The sequence below is a fragment of the Panthera onca genome, chromosome F2 (assembly GCF_046562875.1).
Source record: "Panthera onca isolate mPanOnc1 chromosome F2, mPanOnc1 haplotype 2, whole genome shotgun sequence".
NCBI classification, from domain to species: Eukaryota; Metazoa; Chordata; class Mammalia; order Carnivora; family Felidae; genus Panthera; species Panthera onca.
In genome coordinates this window covers 54,558,741-54,580,519 of record NC_138356.1, presented here as the reverse complement: position 1 = coordinate 54,580,519, position 21,779 = coordinate 54,558,741, and the positions used below count along the sequence as shown (strand labels likewise).

Below are 21,779 nucleotides of genomic sequence, written 5' to 3'. Positions count from 1 at the left end.
TCTTAATGCCAAAGCAAAGTGATTACATAAATAATTTAGTCTGGTCTTCTTTAATCCTATCCAGGAGAAGCTTATAGTAATCTTAATTAGTATTTCACTCACCCAGTTCAGCCCCGTAACAGTAATCTCCTATCGAATTCCTGACATTGGGAATGGAAGGGTGCAAGATCTTTAAACGATGTATTCCTAATTTACATAAACCAATGATGTGAGTCAAGAAGTTAGTTTCAAAGGTATCAATGATGCTGGATGCAAACAAGACATTTCTGAGATGTCAAAGAAACCTAGAGGTGGTGGGGTAGAGGTGGGAAGTTTTGGGCACTATGATTTTAAAACTATGCTCTTTGGTACTTTTGATTGCTATAAAGTATTTTCAATTCAGCTTTTTGTTGTTCCATTTCAAAGTATTTTGTTTTCATTTTCCTTTTGAGCTACTAAATATCTTCATGAGCAATTTTTGGTTTGTTTTCATACACAGTACTATGAAATAAGAATTGTTTTTAACACTTTTGATGTACCATTTGTTTCCTTTTTGATAAGGGGCAACAGAAAAATGAACATAACTATCATTACTTTAGATCATTGCTTTGTAAGAGATGAAACAAAAACTCTCTTGCGTAGGTTTTGATTGTGTGTGAGGGAGAGAGAGAGAGGTCACTTTACATAATTAGGTCCAGCTGGTTCAGACTACACCTAAAATACAAGTTCATTGGAAAGTTAAAATTATACCTCTGGGACAGTGAACCAAAAATTAACATGAAGTCTTTTCTCAACTATACCCAATTGTATTATCTTTTTTTGTGCTCCTATAAATGTTCATTTCCTTGTCCATCTATCCACAAATATCACTCAAAGTCAAAAAATGTTTCCTTTCCTCCAGGAGATATATGTAAATTTCAGGAACCACTGTGGTGAAGAGAAATTATGCACAGGTGCTTCTTATAGAAAAAAAGGGGTGGGGAATTGAAAGCAAAGGAACGTTAGAATGTTTTAGCAACAACTCAAGCTGAATTTTGAAGGTCAGGTAGGAATGAAAGTAAAATGGCTAAGTTGATGGATTTTCAAAATTATTGAGGGATGAAGTAATTTTATTCTTTTGGGGACTCTTTAGAGCGACTAGAAATAAGTAAATGTCAGACCTACGTGCTATGGTCAAGCTTGAATTTTACTCTGTAAACTAAGAGCCGCTGAGAAATTTCAAGCAGAAAAAAATGATGAGGCTTGACTTTTAGTAAGATCACTTAGGTAATCCTGTGGAAGAGTCATTGGAGGAGGCATGGACAACTAAAATTGGAGCCTACTGCAATTATCAGTCTGACCTAAGGCAGTCAAGAGGGCAGGAAGTGGACAATTTACAACCTTGCTACACAGTGTCCTCCCTCAGCAGCACAAACCTTGACTGAGAACCTGTCTGAAATAGAGAAATCTTGTGCCATACCTCTTACCTTCTGAATTAGTATTTTAATCTGTAGATCTGGGAGGTACCACTCACAGAGATAAGGAACACAGTTAAGGGCAGTTATTGGAGGAAAAGAAGTCACTGTCTTAGATGTGGTCAGGTTAAGGTGTTTATGGAACATCCAAGAAAGCTGATCCACAGCAGTTAGGTATTCGGGTCTGGAGGCTGGGTTGAAGTCTGGTTTGGAGATACAATTTACCATTTATCACCAAGTTTATATTTGAAGCCACAGTCCAACCCAAGTGTCCTGGGATTTGCCCAGGAAAAGTGTATCATTAGTCAAGCAGAGGGCCCAGGAGGGAGCACTAAAACACACCATTATTTAAAGTCCCATACAGCAAAAGGTATCCACAATAAACAGAAGGAACTTCCAGTGTAGGAAAACACAATGTGAGGAGTGGGAAGAAAGTTCCAAGTGGCAGGATGGTCAACATTCTCATTCCAGCAGAGGTCACATTAAGAATAGGTAAGAGTCCATTGGATTTGGCAATCTTGATGTCAGAGTAAAGCTACAGGTGGAGATTATTTCCCAGCAAGTTCTTTCTTGACCTTAGTATGTGGGGATGCAATTTAGAGCTTCTGCTCTCAAAGTTCAGATGAGTAGAGTATGTGAGAGGAGCGTGGTATGAAGCCAGTTTGCAAATGTTCTCTCTTCCAATAGGATGGTAAATTCTTTGAGGAATAAGGAAGGCACATAAAGATGATTAAGACCCAGTCCCAACCCTCAGCATTTATAACAAATCAGAAATTAGACATCTGTAGTACAAGATGGGACATGTATTATAAAATATCATAGAGATTCAAAAGAGGAATACACCACATCCAGACAATAGAAGAGCCTGCTTACTTCTCTTCGGTTGTTAGCACAGATATATGCACATACTTAACATTTAAACTGTATTAATTGCTGACTTTTTCAACAAATCTGGCAAATTATTAATAAAGTCCCTTTTATTCGCAAATCCAAGGAAACTTCAAACTCATTCATGAGATATTTATTAAAATAACACATTTAGGGAAAAAAATCAATACAATGTATACATCATTACTGAAAACTGTATACCATCATACAAAAAAGGATTTTATTTTGGGAAATTGATTCCTAATTTATGGCAAGTTTTACTTTCAGAAATAAAACCACAAAACGACACAATCTAATTCAATCTTAAAGGCTGGCATGCTGAGCAAGGAATGTTCTTATTCTTTGTAGGAGCTCCTTCTTTACACTGTCAGGTACCAGGGCTGAAATATAAAAATAAAATATAAGAGTAAGAAGATTCCAATTAATATATGTCAATTTGATATTTGATATCTTATTCTGAACTAATAATTTCATGAATAACCCACATGCTTCAATAAAGAAATAGGTAAAGATACCTGAAAAAGTATATTTGCAATTCATTATCTGAGTGAACTGTCCAATACCTAACTATACTGCACACCGATGAGAAAACATAAGAAAATTCTTTAAACTAGGAGTGGAAAAGGCTTTTTTTAAATACAGAGGTACAGCAGGTTAATAAATTTGGTTTAAATGCAACAGTGACAATTCAAGAAGTTGGTCAAAATCACCATAAACAAAGGCAAAAGACAAAAGTGGGAAAACACTTACAGAATTGGGCTGACCTCTCTACTATATAATTTCTCCAAATTGATAAGAAAAAGATCAGACTAAAAGAAAAACAAGCAAAAGAGATAAAGAAAAGGAGGAACACAGTTCTTGAACACAGAAGGGGTTTAGCCTCATAGTTGAAATGTAAATTAAAACCACATTCAGATACCATGTTTTACCAATCATATTGGCTAAAAACCAAAGGTCGGTAGTATCCTGTGCTGGCAAGATTGAGGGAAAACTGGTGCTCTTGTATTAGCTGGTGGGGAATATAAATTGGTACCGCATTTTTGGGCAGCTAATTTGGCAATACTGTAGAAGTAAGTGCACATACTCTCTGACTCAGCAAAGATGCAAAAACTGTGACAGGGGTTACATTTATGGTATTTTTACTTTTTCAATGTTGAACCATGTGACTATTATCTATTCAGAGTATCAAACTAAAAATGAAAAACAAAAAAGCCCTGCTCTTTGAAATTTTCATTACTATTAAATGTCAATACACGAATCTACACTATCAGTTTTCCTTTTGTGGCTACTAATAAATAAGGACAATCGGGAATGAACCAGAACTTCTAATGCTACTTGCTTGTATCTAAAGGAAACTAAAAACTTCAGGTACAGTTCAACGTTTGTATAGTGAATTCCATAAATAAGTATGCAAGTTAAATAAGACACCTATTCCCCTTGACAAATTGTTTAATTTAAGCCTCTGAGAAATAAAGGCTACATAATTAAGATCACTAGAAATGGGATCAGTAGGTACATTAAACATACTTTAATAAAAATTATGGTGATGGAGACTAGATCAGTCTAGTTGCCTTGGAGTTAGGGATAAGGTGTGACCATAAAAGGATAGCTTGAGGGATAGGGGGTGGTAGTTACGTGAATCTACACATGTGTATAAAATTCATAGCACTGCACACTAAGAAAAAGTCAATTCTACTGTATCTTAAAAAAAGAAAATAAATATTTCTGTTATAAAAGAAGACTAAGAACATAAAAGAAAGGATTTATTTTGACTTCTCTGTTCTGTATTTGTTCATTTTCCAGCAGTGGAGTTATACGGGATTGAAATGTCCAGGATACAAGTGTTGAAAGAGAAGCAAAGGAAATTTCCATCCTGTATAACCAGCTCCTAAATGTTAATAGATTAAACATAAATTACAGACAGAAAATAGAAAAAGAAATTGGAGAAAATGATTTTAAAATGTAAATTCGTGGGGAGAACAATACATACTGTTTCTTGTTTTGTTTTTCTTTTCCCTGAGACATGCTTGATGAAAAAGTCATGTTTTTTTAGCTGTGAACAGGCCTACAGATGGCTGGAAAGGACGATGGGATTCTGTAGCTCTTTCCCAGCAGATAGTTCAGAGAATTAGTATTCTCTAGCAATAATTTTCAAACTCATTTACTTTTCACACTTAAATTCTTTTCACTATTTCTATGTGAGAAAACAGATAATGAATCATCTAATTTATCTGCTTACACTTAAAATGACCAGAAAAACCCCTTTCTCAAAATAAATGAAAATAACATAGCTGCATCTGAGGTAACAATGTAACTCCTAACTCAGTATTTATTACATATCACCAATGTTAATATATTTCCTCTCCTTCCTTTGCCTTCTGAAAGGAAATAAAGATGTTTGTAGTGTGAATTTTAAATACAGGTTACCCTGAATATGAAGTTTTGAAGCTGCCCAATTCTTAATTAGACAGTTAATAAGACAGAACTTTTCTTTTTTAAATGTTTATTTTTTTTTTTTTGAGAGAGAGACAGCGTTAAGTGAGGGAGGGCAGAGAGAGGGAGAGAGAGAATCCAAAGCAGGCTCCATGCTCAGCACGGAGCCCACAACAGTGAGATCATGACCTGAACTGAAATTAGGAGTTGGATGCTCAACTCACTGAGTCACCCAGGTGCCCCAGAACTTTACTTATTTTTAAAAAGAAAAAACAACAGCAGAGCATTGACTGTGGGGCTAGAGTAAAACTTTGGATTACTGAAATCGGGCCATATCTAATAAAACTTATGAATCCTAGCTTCAGGTAATACTTGACCCTACAAAATCCCATATTTTAAAAACTATCTGTCTTAACAACCATTATGAACTTATGTTTCTATACTGTTTTAGAGTGCAAAAACATTTTATACTTCTCATCATATTTATTACTCAAGACTATGCTAGAGAGGCAGGTACCAATTATCTTTCCCATTGAGGAAAGTTCAAGTACCCAAATAATTTTAGAAAGGGTATTTTTCCCTGTAAAAAGAAAGAAAAACTGAACCAGCAAGAGAGAAAAAAAATGTCTTCACACGTTTCCATCCACAAAATTTGTATTCCTTACCTCTGCCTTTTGGTGTGATTTCAGCCACCAAGTCATCAACAGTAACGTGTTCTAGTCCTTTTTCTTTAATTACCTCTTATGCAAAAGCAAAAAACAAATCATATCATTTAAAATCATTATCTGTAAGAAAGATTTTCATAGAGGAAGGGTTAAGATCATGTTTTTAGAGTGCAGACTGGTCTTTAAAAAAAAAGAGGACACTTCTTGTTTTCTTTTCTACTGAAGATTTAGTTCAACCCTAAACACATTAAGTATTCACCAGATCAAAATCTTAAAAACCTATTCATCTCTCAGCTAAATCACTTGTAACTTAACAAATATAACAGAATGAATTCAAACTGTAAAGTCAAATCTAAAATGTGTAAAAAGCTGGAAACTTAGAACTGTACAGATCTTATTTCACTATAATAGCAGTTCCTGAACGTATGGAGGGAGGTAAAAGCTATTATTTGAGTCTAACTTGTAATTTCATATCCCTAAATTAAACTATAGAACAACTCTTTTGTTCATTTCTCTTCTCTAGGCTAGGCCAAAAGAAGAAGAGGGAAAGGAGTTAACATTATTGGAACGCTATGTGCTGGGTGTTTTGCAGCATTTAATATTCACAACAATCTAATGGGCCAGGCATTTTTCCACTTCACAAGTGAGCCTACTGAGGCTTAAAGATTAAATACTCATCCAAACATGAGCTGAAGTCCAGCTGTATTCTCTTCCAGTGAAGGTCTGTATGACCTCAAAGTCTATGCCTTTACTAACTCACCACATTGCCTTCTTAGGATTAATGATATAAATAGTTTCTATTATCATTAATTGTAGAAACAATTGCAATATAATGGGAGTTCATTGAAAATATCCAGAATTGCATTATACCAAAGCTGAGCCAGAAAAGGAGGCTCATCTTCTTGACATGCATAATTTATCTAGTGGTATCCTCATCAACACCCAGTAACTTAACAAGCTTCCACCCCACATTTTAAAAAATTAGTGTAATTATCTAGGATTTTTGTAGGTAAATTCTTCAAAAAATAATATTGTTAAAGCCAGAGATGTAATTCCTATAAAGTCTGCCAATGATAGTGTTCAATTTGTTATAAAGTTAAAACATAGGAATAATTAATGTTTCACTTTGAGTAGGGACACTGAAAAAGGCTGGATTCCATACTCTGATGAGAGAGAAAATCTTGCCTCACTTGGTTACAAAAAATACAAAGAAAATTTCTAAAGATTCAGGAAATACATCTACCAAAAGGAGACAAAAGGAGGAAATCATTACTACAAGATTCAATTTTCCGTATGTTTCAAATTATGCTCGGCACTCAACAGATCTTAAAATACTGCCTATAATTTTTCTAGTGAACTCCAAACCAACAAGAACAATGGAATTAGTTTATCTTGTAAATGAAACTGATTACCTTTACAGTGTGCCTTCAACTGGTCCTTCCAGCCACATTCAATTAATTTAGCTCTCAGCAACTCTTTGAGGCTGTTGAAAAAGAAATATTTTCATATTAAACTACAACAATGCACAATAGGATGTTTGAAGCAAAAGTTCAAACGTTCAATTAAAAATTCCCTGCCTTCTAAACACAAAAACTTTAATTGTGGCCTAATCTTGGTTCTATTACTAATTTTTTGATCTTATGCAAATAATTTAGACTCTGGACCTCATTTTCATCATTATAAAGTTAAATGAAGTGGATGAGGGAGAAGTACTTCTCAAGAAACTCTACTCTCTGGCCTTCTCATACACTTTCTATTCCTCTCCACCAACAGGAATACTGTGAGTCTTGTACAATTTCTAGATGGTTTTAGTTGAACTCGAAGCAGGTGCACCTCAAAATCTTCAAAATCTATTCTTTGACTACAAACTCTTCTCCTTTAGCTCTCTTGCTTCCCCATATTTCTAACCTCAAAAACTTTCCCCTCATTTTTTTCCAACAAGCTTCCAAACTATATACTAAGTATGGTATTTCATTGATTCTAAGCCTGTTTTTCCCCCACATTCTAATAATTCAGTAATTGGTATGCCTGTCATAATTAAAAAAATTTTTTTTAATGTTTATTTATTTTTGAGACAGAGAGAGACAGAGCATGAACGGGGGAGGGTCAGAGAGAAAGGGAGACACAGAATCCGAAACAGGCTCCAGGCTCTGAGCTGTCAGCACAGAGCCCGACGCGGGGCTTGAACTCAGGGACCGCGAGATCATGACCTGAGCCGAAGTCGGACGCTTAACCGACTGAGCCACCCAGGCGCCCCATGCCTGTCATAATTTAATTGGCAGAATTTTCTTTTTCCCTACAGGTTAAAAAAAATAATGGTGTGTATTACAACTAACTGCATCATGGGTATAATAAAATATTTCCTATCCTTTTGCCATACCCACTCTTACAAGTCTTCAGTCTTTAACCTAAATCATGTCTCAGCTTCAACACGTCATGTCCCAAACTAAACCATTTCTCTTTCAATATTCCTAGACATCCCCTATGTGACAGTTCCATCTTGGTATTTAATTAGGTCTTCCTTTTTTTTTTTTTTTTTGTTTATTTATACTTGAGAGAGAGAGAGAGCGAGAGCAAGAGCATGCACACTTGAGCAGTGGAGGGGCAGAGACACACACTCAGAAGCAGGCTCCAGGCTTGAGCTGTCAGCACAGAGCCCAAAGCAGGGCTCACACCGCCGAGCCAAGCCGTGAGATCATGACCTGAGCTGAAGTTGGACGCTTAACGGAAGTTCCTCAGGCTTAACCTGAGCTGAAGTTGGACGCTTACCCTGAAGTTCCTCAGGCTAGAAAACCTAGGAGCATCTTTCACTCAACTCTGTTAACACTATACGTATAATCCACAGGAGCAATTCCTACTGGTTCCAGTTTTAAATATACACCTACAATCCAGATGTTTTCTTTACCATCTTTGCCATTACTCCCCTAGTCCAAGCCATCTTCTTCTCTTGGACTGGCCCACTACCAATGCCCCTAAACTTGTCCCCCTACTCCTTTGCTCATATACTTCGCTCTCCTTCTTCTGCTCAAAATGGCCCAGTGCTTCCCAATTTACTTAGACTAAAATTCCAAGTTTTTGTTAGGCTTACTAACCTAACTAGCCTAAATAACCGTCCATGATCTTCCCCCTCCCCAGGTCTCTCTTCTTCCTCTCACTCAATTTACTCAGGCTGATGAAATTCTATGTGCTCCTCAAAAAACCAGGCAAGCTCCTGTCTTAGATCCTTGGCTCTCGAAAGTCCTCCCCATTCACTCATATCCTTCTGCTTTCTTACCAGTGAAGCCTTCTTTATTTTTTTGTCTCGAATACACAACCCATTATTCTCTGCTTTATTTTTCCTCTAGAACTTACCACCATTTACATAAAACAGATGTAGTGTCTGTCTCCTCCCATTAGAATGTAAGCTCCAGACTTTATTTTGTTCACTACTGTATCACCAGCACCTTAACAGGACATAGCATATGCTAGAAACTCAGTAACTTTAAGCTGCACGAATGAAGAGACAGATAATAATAAATAATCCCCTTTACACATTACTGCCAATACTATCGTCTCAGTTCCCCAAGGCACCATTCTGGATGTCTTCTTCCTCATTTCTCATATTGAGGACTGCTGATTTTACTTTAAAAATTTTTAAGTTCTTGTTTCCATTTTTGCTGTTTTTCATTTTTAACCTGATATAACCTGCTAACACATTCTTCTATAATGTATCTCTAGCCCTTTAAGGCTATCCTCACATTGCCAGAATAGTATTCCTAAAGAGCAAATGTGATGTAGTCATCCCCTTTCTTAGAATCTTTTAACTTCTCCCCCCACCCAAGGATAAAGTCAGATGTTTTTGCAAACCCATCACCCATTTTCCTGCCCTTTCTTTTTTTTTTTTTTTTTTTAACGTTTATTTATTTATTTTTGAGATAGAGAGAGACAGAGCATGAATGGGGGAGGGGCAGAGAGAGAGGGAGACACAGAATCGGAAGCAGGCTCCAGGCTCTGAGCCATCAGCCCAGAGCCTGACGCGGGGCTCGAACTCACAGACTGCGAGATCGTGACCTGGCTGAAGTTGGACGCTTAACCGACTGGGCCACCCAGGCGCCCCTCCTGCCCTTTCTTTGACACCACTCTCAGTGTAATAAATCTGTGCAGGGTTCCAGCAATGGAAATGAGACCCAGGCAAGGCTGATCATAACTGGCCTATGTACCTAAGTAAGATGGTAATCAAGCCAGGTACTTTGCTGGAACTACTAGGAGAAAGGTAGTCTGAGCCAGAGGGATGTGAATCCTGAACTGCTGATCTCTGCCACCTTGTGGGTAGTCTGTTTAAGAATAAAGCCAACACAGAGGAAAAGAGAGCTGAGAAAGAAAAAGAAAAACATATTCTTGGTAACAATTTTTGAGTGCTTGGACCCAGTGGAGCCTGAAGTAATTTCAAGCTCTTGACTTTTTAGTTAGATGAGCTTATATATTTCCACTGATTAAGCAAGTTTTTGAGTTCAGTTTCTACCATTTACAAATGAAAGAATTCTGACTTATACCAAATCTACTCCTCCTGTCTACTGTTCCAGCAACATCACTTTCATACTTTACCTGCCAGCTTTAATTTTACAGTTCCTCAGAACATTATTATGTTGTAACAAATCTCTGTGACTTTGCACATTCTGTTCCATGTTCCTTGAATGTCTTCTCTGCTTTACTGGCTGGAAGAACTGCTAATCTTTCTCCCAGAACTGAAATACCTCTTATACTACTCTAACTGATTACTTTAACCCCCAAGTACAGTTGAAAGATCTCTCCTCTTCCTTAAATATATTTCTCTTATGCAATCTTTCACCCTACTTCTGGAAGCCTTTCTTGATTCCTGAGCCTCTGCTTAGTACTTCTACACCTGTTCATTCTTCAAATATTTACCTGGTCAGTTATGTGCTAGGCATAATGCTGGGGATACAATGGTAGTTCTACTGTCAAGGAACTGAGAGTATACTGCAGGACACAAATAAGCAAAGCAGGTGGTTATAATACAATGTGATTAAATGCTAGGATAGAACAAGGCATCTTGGACTTAAGGGATTCCTGTAAGAGATGATATTTAAATTAAGACCTGAAAGATGAGCTAGAATTAAAGATCAGGGAAGAAGAATGTCTCAGAGAGTAAGAACAGCACAGCTGCTCTGAGATTAATAGTTTGGTAACTGAAACTGGTTCTATCATATTATCTCCCTATTAAAAACTGCAGTAACCTGGGTATATTTTCTTCTCTGTTAGATGATACATTCTTTGACAGTCATTTCTTGTTCATCTTTTTAGAGAACTCATTTTCGTTTAAGTCATGCAATACTGAACAGACCTATTTTTTATGGATGTTAGGAATTGAAACTTTTGATAATCTCAATTTTCTGTAATTCCTTCCATTGACATCAGTTTGTTCCTTGATATTAGATTCTTACATTAAAATAACTGTAACTTAAAGATGTTAAATGTAATTTATTACACAATCCATTGCTTACCGTTCTCTTTCTCCAGTTTCTATCAACTTTTGGTTAATCGCTGCTCTCATCTGCGCATCTTTGTTCATCTTGCTAACCTGAACATCAACATGTATTTTCAGATACAGAACACCCACAAAGTATTTTCTTCTAAATCCTCTAGGTAAGCATCCCATTTAACATTTAACATTCTATCAACTGAAGGAGTGATAGATTTCAACATTGTGTTAACAATGTCATTACTCTTAATATCGTTTACTGCATCCCAATAAGTCATACTGATTAACTCACAATTTTCTTCCCCCAGATACCCTTTATTAATGAGTCCTTAGATAATAATAATTATTGTCACATTTATGAAACACTTATGTGCCCAGTACTGGGTTAACACATTGGGGCTTTTTTTTTTAACCTCATTTAATTCCCAAAACTTATTTTTTTATGTATGAATTATTAACATAATCTGTATTTTACAATTGAGAAAACTGAGGCACAAAGATAGAAAGTGGTGAAGGCAGGATTTGAACTCAGGTACTCTGACCCGAGAAGCCCCCAAACACTTTAACAGCACATCATAACTGACTGCTAATAATTTCTGCACTTTAACTGCATTCAAAATTTCTGGGAAGCCATATAACCTAAATACCAATAAAAGATCAAGTACTGTTGGTGAAAAATAAAATTTCCAGATTAGGTTCTAAGTGCTTTACTTTTCACTAGGATGCACCCAGAAACACAACTCTCAAAGTAGCTCCAAGTATGTGTTTGTGTATGCTCTTCATCAGAACTGAAAACAAATCTCGAACTAATTCCCAACACAGAAAATTCTCAACTTTCATTTAAAAAAAAAAAAAGGTAGAAGAAGGTTAGAATGTAAAAACTTGGAATACAGTAACATTACTGCACTTAATCTGTCACTAACTCGGGACTACTTTTGTTGTCTCCCATCTTCGCCTATGTGAAAACTCAGGCTGGCAATGAGTTTTGAGTTGGGAAAAAAAATTTTTTTTGAGTGGAACAGGAAAAAGGAGGGGTTGAGAAAGGACTTAGTAATGTTTGCTTATGTCGTTGGAGGCTAACATTTTCAAAATAACTCTAAGGTCTAGTCGGTACCATTCCTAGAATATTGAACTTGATCTCGCCTTGGCCCCTAAAATACGGATAGTGACCTTGGACAAGTCAATTCTTAAAGGCCTCAGTTTTCTCACTGGTAAAACAAGGGCGCTAGGGGAATCCCTCCCAGTTCAGACATTCTTTGGGAAAATAGAATAGGGCGGAGACAGCGGGAGAGGCGGGAGGGGAGGAGCCAGAAAACAAAGCGTGGACTGGCTTCAGGCCAACTCCGGTTGCACGCCCTGTCGGAGAGCCCTACAGGCCCGCGAGCGCGGGTCGGGGAAGCTAACGAAAGACAGCACATCGAAAGGAGCCTGGGCTGGGCCCGGGTCCCGGCCCTGAGGACCACGGGCATAGCTCACCACCATCACCGCGGGCGAGGGCCGTCCCTTCCCAGCGACGAAATGACCCTTGCGCTGACGACCGTTACCTACCACACTCTTCGGCTGCCCGGACTTAGACCCTCAGTAGCTCGGGCACCTAAGCACACAGAAAGCTAAAACACGCATTTCCGGGGCGGGGTCTCGCCACCCTGCCTATAAATGTGAGAATTTAACCAGCGCGGGCCGCCTCCTGGTAGCTCAGCCCTCTGGGTAAGAAAGTCCATACCCTGCAGTCGCGCGGGCGTTAAGTCTCCGAAAGACTACATAGCCCGGCATGCAACAGAGTCAACTTTCGCATGGACACTACATTTCCCAGACGGCGCCCCACACCGCAGTGTTTTCTGGGATGGGAACCACGCCGCCTGCGAGCCTCGGTGCTACGAGCGAAGCGCGGACCTTTCAACAAGAGCTTTATTAATTCTCACGCTGCGACCTAGGAAGGCTATGGAGGTGGCTGCTAATTGCTCTCTGCGCGTGAAGAGACCTCTGTTGGATCCCCGCTTCGAGGGTTACAAGCTCTCCCTCGAGCCGCTGCCCTGTTACCAGCTGGAGCTTGACGCAGGTGGGAGGCGGCGGCGACCCCCGGCACTCTCCCCACTTTCGGCTGCTGGCGGCCGGACCCTTTCCTCATTTTCTTCCTTTCTGTCTTGGGCAAGCAAGGCGACCGGGACCTTCCGTATATCCCGTCGGGCTAGCGTGGACCGGGGATGGCCGCCTCTGGAGAGGGAAGCCCATCCCAGAACCCAGTGGGAGTCTCCTTCGCCTGGCTCGGCCCGAGTTCCAGGGTCCGTCACGCAACTGCTGCCTGGCCTCTGGGCGCTTGTCCTTCCCGGCCTGGGCCCCGCTTTCGCTCTCTAGCATCCTCGGTAACCGTGTGCGTTGAGAAGCCACACTTTGGAGGACCTCCCAGATGGCGGAGATTCATTTCTTAGAAAGAAACGCCATTGCAATTCAGAGCATTTTCAGTTGCATAGGTGCTGTCAGTTTAAGGACACTATCTTAGAGAATATCTCTAGGAAATTTTGAGGAAACGTTGATTTAGTACCTACACTTCTATTTGTGTGTATTTGAGGCTGACCAAAATATTCATCCTTGTTCTTAGAAGGTAATGAATGGTATTTTCGTTAAAGATAAAGGGCCCAGAGATTTGCATTTTTAACACACCTCTACTGATTCTGATGCGTGTTGAGTGCATCACACTTTGAGAAATACTGATCTAGACTTAATAAATTTTATCAGATAAGTGTTTATTAATTGATTTATAAAATTCAGAAACCTCTACCAAGACCTTGTTTTATGTTACCTGCTGATATTATCAAGATAAATGAGGTACAGTCTGTAATATAAAAGTGCAGTTGGGTACTTGGGAAGAAAAATATAAACAGATAAGTTTAGAGCAGTCTGATAAGGCAGTGATCTGGCTATGTACAGAACACAATGTTAGTACTTAAGTATCTTTCCAAACCAGCCTCAAGATCTGGGAAAGCTTCCTGGAGAAGTTGATATCTAAGGTGAGTTTTTAAGAATAGGTAAGAGTTGACTCAGGTAAGATAAAATGAGCTTGGTTTTTCTTTTCATTCCCTTCCTTTCCTTCTCCCACCCTGTGTCAGTAAATGGTACCATCATGTTTAATTTATGCATGAAAAGGCCACCCAAAATTCAGTGCTCAAAAGAGTAAGCAGTTATTGTTGCTCACAGGTCTGTAAGTTAGGTAGGTGGTTCTTCTAGTCGTGGCTTGGGCTTATTCCTGCATTTTTGTTCAGTTATGCATCTGCTTTGTCGCTCTGCTCTTGGCTGGGCTTCCTCATATGTTTGGGGGTTCTCTGGCTATAGATTGGTATAGGATTATTTCAGATGGCTTCTACTTAGTTAGGTTTTCTCCATGTGGTCTCATTCTTTAGCAGGCTTTTTACTCCAAGAGAAAACCAGCAGTGCACAGGCACTTTTATAAGCTGCTGCCAGGAAAAAGTTTGCTCTTGTCCCATTGGTCAAAACAAGTCATATCATCAACCTTAAAGTCAGTATAGCAAACTCATAGTAAAGACAGAGAGGCATAAAAAATTGGAACTATTAGTGCAAGTCTACATAATTGCTTATATTGGAGTTATGAAGTATTTCTTTTATCCCCTTGTTCAGTCTGTCAGCAAGTACAGTCAGCTCAAGATTTGACTTCTTGCCTCCACCCTTGTCCAAATCAGTTATTTTTTTACCTTAACTATAGTAGCTTATTGACTAGCTTTCCTGCCATTTCATTCTCCTTCATTCCATTCTCTGTAAAGCAGTATTATCATAGTTTTTAATGCTATATTTATTTGATATCTTTTTCCTCCACTAGACTGTGACTCCATGAAGATAATGTTTCTCTTTTCTTCACTACTGTATCCCTAACGCTTAAGATTATAGGTACTCAATAAATTGAATGAGTGAGGAAAAGAAGTTGTTATTGAGGTGACTCCATTCCTGAGAAAGCGTGAGTAAAAAAGGGAAAGAGTAATTGGGTTTTGTGTAGGACACTGCTGCAGTCCTGTATTGCTGGAGGAAAAAATCTGGGGAATGAGAGATGAATTAGAAAGATAGATGAGGGCACTGTTTGTTTTGTGGACTTTACACCTCTGGTGTGTCTAAGTCAGTATTTCTTTTCATGGGCTTTTACAATTAAAAATAAAGTTCGGGGGCGTCTGGGTGGCTCAGTCGGTTGAGCGTCCAACTTCAGCTCAGGTCATGATCTCACGGTACCTGAGTTTGGGCCCCACGTCAGGCTCTGTGCTGACAGCTCAGGGCCTGGAGCCTGCTTCGGATTCTGTGTCTCCCTCTCTTTCTGCTCCTCCCCTGCTCACACTCTGTCTCTCTCTCTCTCTCCCAAAAATGAAGATTAAAAAAAAAAATAGATAAAAATAAAGTTCAGCTGTCAAAGATTTGCCAACTTTTTAACTTGTTAAGTGGAGATGTTTCTTTTGTTTGTTTCAAGTGTTTATTTAAATTCTAGTGTAATATTGGTTTCAGGAGTAGAATTTAGTGATTCATCACTTACATGTCACCCAGTGTTCATCACAAGTGCCCTCCTCAATACCCATCATCCATCTAGCCCATCCTTCCCATCCACCCCCCCCACCCCAATCAACCCTTAGTTTGTTCTCTATAGTTAAAAATCTCTTATGGTTTGCCCCCCTCTTTTCCCCCCTCTTCCCATGTTATCTGTTTTGTTTCTTAAATTCCACATATGAGTGAAATGGTGTGGTATTTGTCTTCCTCTGACTGACTTGTTTAGCTTAGCATAATACATCCTAAGTGGAGATGTTTCTTTTTTTTTTTTTTTTTTTTTTTTTAAATTTTTTTTTTTTTAATGTTTATTTATTTTTGAGACAGGGAGAGACAGAGCATGAAAGGGGGAGGGTCAGAGAGAGGGAGACACAGAATTGAAACAGGCTCCGGGCTCTGAGCTGTCAGCACAGGGGCCCGATGCGGGGCTCGAACTCACGAACCGCGAGATCGTGACCTGAGCCGAAGTCGGCGCTCAACCGACTGAGCCACCCAGGCGCCCCAAAGTGGAGATGTTTCTTAAACACGGTGATGTCCTCACCCATTCTTTCATAAGTAAAAGGATATTTGAACATCAAAAAAACAGGAAGCAAACTCTCACAATAGTCCTCTAAATTGAATACATTAACTTTATTAACGAGTTCCTAAGTTGTCATTGTTTTTTCCTTTTTTCACCATTTTTGGTATTGGAATCTGTGTTTAGGATGCACAATTGGAGGTGGTGATGAGCTGCCATTTAGGGTTTTAAGAGTAGAAAGCAGATAGATTTAGAGATTGAGTGGTTTACTCTTAGCATCTGTGGAGGCTGGGGGCTCCTGGGTTGCTCAGTCAGTTAAGCATCTGACTTTGGCTCAGGTCATGATTGCGTGGTTCGTGGGTTCTAGCCTCGTGTCGGGCTCTGCTGACAGCTCAGAGCCTGGAGCCTGCTTCTGATTCTGTGTCTCCCTCTCTGTCTGCTCCTTTCCTGCTTGTGCTGTGTCTCTCTCTCTTTCTCAAAAAATATAATAAAATGTTTAAAAAAAAAAAAAGAGGATCTGTGGCAGCCGAATTTGGGAGATTGGAGGAATAGAGACAGGGAGACCAGTTTGGAGGCTTTTGCCATAGTTTATGTGAGGGGCTTGCATTAAGAATTACTACCTGGTGGGGTACCTGCATGGCTCAGTGTGTTAAACATCCAACTTCTGCTCAGGTCATGATCTCATGGTTTGTGGATTCGAGCCCCACATCGGGCTCTGTGCTGACAGCTCAGAGCCTGGAGCCTGCTTCAGAATCTGTGTCTCCCTGTTTCTCTGCTCCTGCCCCACTTATGCTCTGTATCTGTGTCTCTCTCAAAAAAAAATGAATAAATATTTAAAAATAAAAAATTACTACCTGAGAATGATGATGAAGAGGTTAATTCTTTTATCTTTTTAAGTTTATTTATTTTGAGAGGGACAGAGATAGCGTGAGTTGGGGAGGGGCACAGAGAGAGAGAGAGAGAGAACGAGAGAGAGAGAGAGAGAGAGGCAGAGAATCCCAAGCAGGCTCTGCACTGTCAGCACAGAGCCTGCGTGGGGCTCAAACCCATGAAACCTTGAGCATCAAACCTGAGCCAAAATGATGAGTCGGACGCTTAACCAACTGAGCCACCCAGGTGTCCCGAGATTAGTTTGTTTAAAAATTGTCATTTCTGGAGATGGTGAGGTATGATTGAGGAGCTCCTCTTGGCAACTTGATTTCTTTTATACTACCCAAGGAGTTTACATTATTTCAGCAAAAACATTAGTGGATGGTGTGTGAAGCTTTGCATTTAGAATCTGAGGTTGAAGATGTGCTCTCATCTTGAGGAGTTTTAGTACTGGCTTATTTTTATTCTCTTATTTTAAATAATACTAGCAAATTGTTCTAAAGTTCCCTTTGCTATATAAACAGTACAACTGTCAGTTTGTGTTTTTCTTTTTCTCCCCAAATTTTATTTATTTTGAAAGAGAGAGAGAGCATGAGCAGGGGAGGGGCAGAGAGAGAGAGAGAGAGAGAGAGAAAGAGAGGGAGAGAGAGAATCGCAAGCAGGCTCCATGCTGTCAGCACAGAGCCAAACGCAGGCTTGATGAAATGAACCCATGAGATCATGGCCTGAGCTGAGATCAAGAGTCAGGCACTTAAGTGACTGAGCCACCCAGGCGTTCCAGTTTGTGTTTTTCTATGCTAAAGAACAAGCAAAAAGTTTTATAAAGTTTATTTATTTATTTGACAGAGAGCATGAGTGGGGGGAGGGAGAGAGAGAATCCCAAGCAAGCTCTGTGATGCCAGCACAGAGCGCAACTTGGGACTTGAACTCATGAAACGGTGAGATCATGACCTGAGCTGAAACCAAGAGTCGGATGCTTAACCGACTGACCACCCAGACACCCCTCTAGGCATCTATTTTATACAGATCTTCCTCTACTTAAAATGGGCACTTCCTGTGCCCTTCTGTTACTAGCACTCTGTTCCTCCACATACCCCTTCAGTCCCTAAGCAACTGCTGCTAGTTCTCTGTTGCTATAAATTAGTGTGCATTTTCTAGAGTTTTATATACATGGAATTACACAGTATGTATTCTTTTTTGTCTTGTTTCTTTTACTCAGCATAATTACTTTTACCTCGTGCCTGCGTAAGAGAAGGATATTGAAATCTCTGACTACGATTGTAGATTTTTCTTTTTTCTTGCAGTTCTGTTCATTTTTACTTCATATATTTTGAAGCTCTGTTATGTTGCATAAACACTATTGATTATTATGTCCTCACTCCAGCTCTTTTGCTAAATATTACCATAATGTGTGTATTTGTTTCCACCTTTTAACTTTTAACCTTTTGTGTTTTAGTATCTAACATGTATTTCTTACTGGCAGAAATAGTTGAGTCTTGTTTCTTTATTCAGCCTGACAATCTCTACCTTTTCATTATGCTGTTTATATTTGATGTGATTATTGATTTTTTTTTAGTTTGATCTTTCATCTTGCTAGTGGTGTTCTGTTTGTATTATCTACTCTGGGAAAATGGAATTTTCCTTTTCTTTTTTCCTTTTGTCCATTTCCATTTTTCTTCCTTCTTTTGGGTTGAGTATTTTCTTTTTTTTTCTTTTCTAAAATTTTTTAAATGTTTATTTCTTTTTGAGAGAGAGAGACAGAACACAAGCAGGAGAGGTGCAGAGAGAGAGACACACACACAGAATCAGAAGCAGGCTCCAGGTTCTGAGCTGTCAGCACAGAGCTGGACGCAGGGCTTGAACTCACCAGCTGTGAGATCATGAGCTGAGCCCAAGTCAGACACTTAACTGACTGAGCCACCCAGGCGCCCCTGGGTTGAGTATTTTCTTAAGAATTCATTGTTATCACATTTCTTGGTTTACTAGCTATCGCTCTTTGTATTTTACTAGTTGCTTTAGAGTTAATGGTATACATCTTTAAAGATTTTTTTTAATGTTTATTTATTTTTGAGAGATAGAATGCAAGTCAGGGAGGAGCAAAGAGAAGGAGAGACAGAGAGTCTCAAGCAGGCTCTGTGCTGCCAGTGCAGAGCCCAATGTGGGGCTCAAACTCATGAGTCATGAGATCAGCACCTGAGTGGAAACCAAGAGTCAGATGCTTAACTGACTAAGCCATCCAGGTGCCCCAATATAATACATCTTTAATTTACTGCATGGTATGTTCAAATGATGTTGCACTTTGCTCATAATATAAGACCCTAAAATAGTATACTTCTGTTTCTTTCCTCCTGGCCTTTATGCTATTGAATTTGTATTTTCAAAAGACATTTTTGCCATATGTAGGATTCTAGGTTTATACCTTTTCTTCTTTCAGTACATTTGACCCTTGAATAATGTAGGTTTGAAATATGCAGGCCCATTTATATGTGGACTTTTTTCAGTAAATATAGTGGAGGACTGTAACTGTGTTTTCCTTATGATTTTCTTAATAGTATTTTGTTTTTTCTAGTTTATTTTAAGACCACAGTATATACTGCATATACAGAATATGTGTTAACTGTGCTATTGGTAAGATTTCTGGTCAACAGAAGGCTATTAGTAGTTAAGTTTACAGGGAGTCAAAAAGTTATATGTGGATTTTCGAGGTGCTAGGGTCAGTGTCCCTTACCCGTGTCATTCAAAAGTCAAATGTACTTTAAAGATGTTGCCCCACTCTCTTCTAGCTTTTATTGGTTCTGATGAGAAAGCCGGTGTTTTCCCATCTTTATTCTTTTATACATGACATGTGTTTTTTCTCTTTTGCATTGCTTTTGAGCAGTTTGATTACGTTACCTTGCTGTGGTTTTTTTTCTTCATGAATGTTGTGCTTTTGAGTTTGTTGGTCTGTCTAGATCTGTGGGTTTATAGTTTTCAAGTTTGTAAAATGTCCAGCCATTATTTTTTTTTTCTTCCTCTTCTTTATTTTAAGGAATCCAGTTGCCCATTTGTATCTTTTATTTTTATTTTTTTGAAATTTATTTTTGAGAGAGAGAGAGAGAGAGAACACAGAGAAGGGGCATAGAGGGGGGAGAGAGAATCTCAAGCAAGCTCTGGGCTAACAGCACAGAGCCTGACACAGGGCTTGATCCCATGGACTGTGACATCCTGACTGAGCTGAGATTGAGAGTCAGACATTTAACCGACTAAGCCACCCACACACCCCCAGTTGCCCATTTTTAGATTGCTGGAAATTGACCCCAGGTTATCAGTGCTCTTGATTTTTGTGTGTTTTTTGCATTCTTTTTTTTCCTCTACTTTATTTTGGATAATTTATATTTTCATGCCTTTAGCTTCACTGTTGTTTTGCAGTGTCTGATTTGTTGTTATTCCCATCATGTGTATTTTTCATCATAGATGTTGTAGTTTTCATCTTTTACATTTTTCACGTCTGTTTTTAATGTATGGAATGTACATTTTACATCTTTTTTGTCTTTGTTGTTTTGGACAATGGAATGTACTTTAATATAATAACTCAGTGTTCTATTCTGCTAATTATAACTTATGTATCAGTTATGTTGAGCTTCTGTTGATTGATTATTCTCTTCATTGTGGTTTTTTTTTTTTTTTTTTTTCCTCTTTGCCGAGTAACATTTGGACACTAGAAATTGTGAATTTTACCTTGTTGGCTGGAGAATAGATTTATATTCTTCTAAATCTTCTTGAACTTGATTCTGGGTTACAGTTGAGTTACTGGAAACATTAATTTCATTTAGTCTTTTTTTTTTAATTTTTTTTTTTAAGGTTTTATTTATTTTTGAGACAGAGAGAGACAGAGCATGAATGGGGGAGGGGCAGAGAGAGAGGGAGACACAGAATCGGAAGCAGGCTCCAGGCTCTGAGCCATCAGCCCAGAGCCCAACGCGGGGCTCGAACTCACGGACCGCAAGATCGTGACCTGAGCTGAAGTCGGAGGCTTAACCGACTGAGCCACCCAGGCGCCCCTCATTTAGTCTTTTTAATGATTTGTTACACTGGTCTGGAGCAATGCTCAGTCAAGGGCTAATTATTCCCCACTACTGAGACAGTACTTTTCTGTGTATTCTACCCATTATCCCGTGAATTAGGTGTTTTCTCCATTCTACCTGTTGGTAACAGTCACAGTTCTGAGCCTTGTGTGAGTGCCCAAAACTTCTCTCTAATTCTAGAAGAGGTAGAAGAGAATGGAATAATAAGCAACCATGTGAGAATTAACCTTGGACAGCAGAAGAGAAATAGGAAAATCACACTTTTCTTTCTTCATATGTACCATATAAAAAGTATGGTATTTGTTTAGAATACCATTTACATGTTTAAAGTTAAGCTTGTTACTAATTTCATAGGACAAGTATTATTGATTTTCATTACAGATGAGGAGATGGGGTGGAAAGGCTAGTAACTTAATAAAGCCACTTGACACTGGCAAATCAGACTCCAAAGCTCATGCCTTTTCTAATGATCTATGGGCTATTTCTTCAGGGGAGGGAGAATAGAAGCCGGTGAAGATTTAGGCTATAGTTGGACTAAAGGAAGAAAAGAGCTATGTCACCATTGGATTTATGTAGAGTTTACTGTAAAATTGATATCTGCTCTTAGGGTGGAAAATATGGGGAAGAGTGGTAGATGACTGTGTTAATTTTTGCAGAAACATTGTATAAAATAGGTTAGTGGGAACAATGCTCTGAATTCTATTTGTGCTGTGTTCCATAAATCTTGCTTCAGAATTCATGATACAGACTTGCACAGTAGTTACAGTTTTAGTTTTGCTCTCTACAGTTTCAGTTACCCATGTCAACTGCAGTGTAGAAGCAGAGACGATCCTCCTTCTGACATACTGTCAGAAGATCAGCAGTAGCCTAACACTATATCACAGTGCCTGTGTC

At 38.9% G+C, this 21,779-nt stretch overlaps 2 protein-coding genes across 3 annotated transcripts in view; one reads left to right on the top strand and one right to left on the bottom strand.

Annotated features, from left to right (window-relative positions):
* Nucleotides 1-2,439: 2,439 nt before the first annotated feature.
* ENY2 (ENY2 transcription and export complex 2 subunit) lies at nt 2,440-12,550 on the bottom strand. Of its 2 annotated transcripts, none has more exons than XM_060611164.2 (5): nt 12,447-12,550; nt 10,921-10,997; nt 6,832-6,902; nt 5,420-5,494; nt 2,440-2,701 (listed from the first exon to the last, which is right to left on the bottom strand). In XM_060611164.2, exons 2-5 carry the CDS (start codon nt 10,986-10,988, stop codon nt 2,625-2,627), a joined length of 291 nt encoding a protein of 96 aa, XP_060467147.1. In that variant the 5' UTR covers nt 10,989-10,997; nt 12,447-12,550; the 3' UTR covers nt 2,440-2,624. The 2 variants fall into 2 exon arrangements, with proteins under 2 accessions (XP_060467147.1, XP_060467146.1); XM_060611163.2 differs by having other exon boundaries at nt 12,375-12,529.
* A 116-nt stretch (nt 12,551-12,666) lies between these two features.
* NUDCD1 (NudC domain containing 1) overlaps nt 12,667-21,779 on the top strand; it is a 75,652-nt gene continuing 66,539 nt past the window's right edge. The window contains exon 1 of the mRNA XM_060611162.3: nt 12,667-12,957. Coding sequence (XP_060467145.1) covers nt 12,840-12,957 — 118 coding nt within the window. The 5' untranslated portion in view covers nt 12,667-12,839. The remainder of the gene's footprint in view (nt 12,958-21,779) is intronic.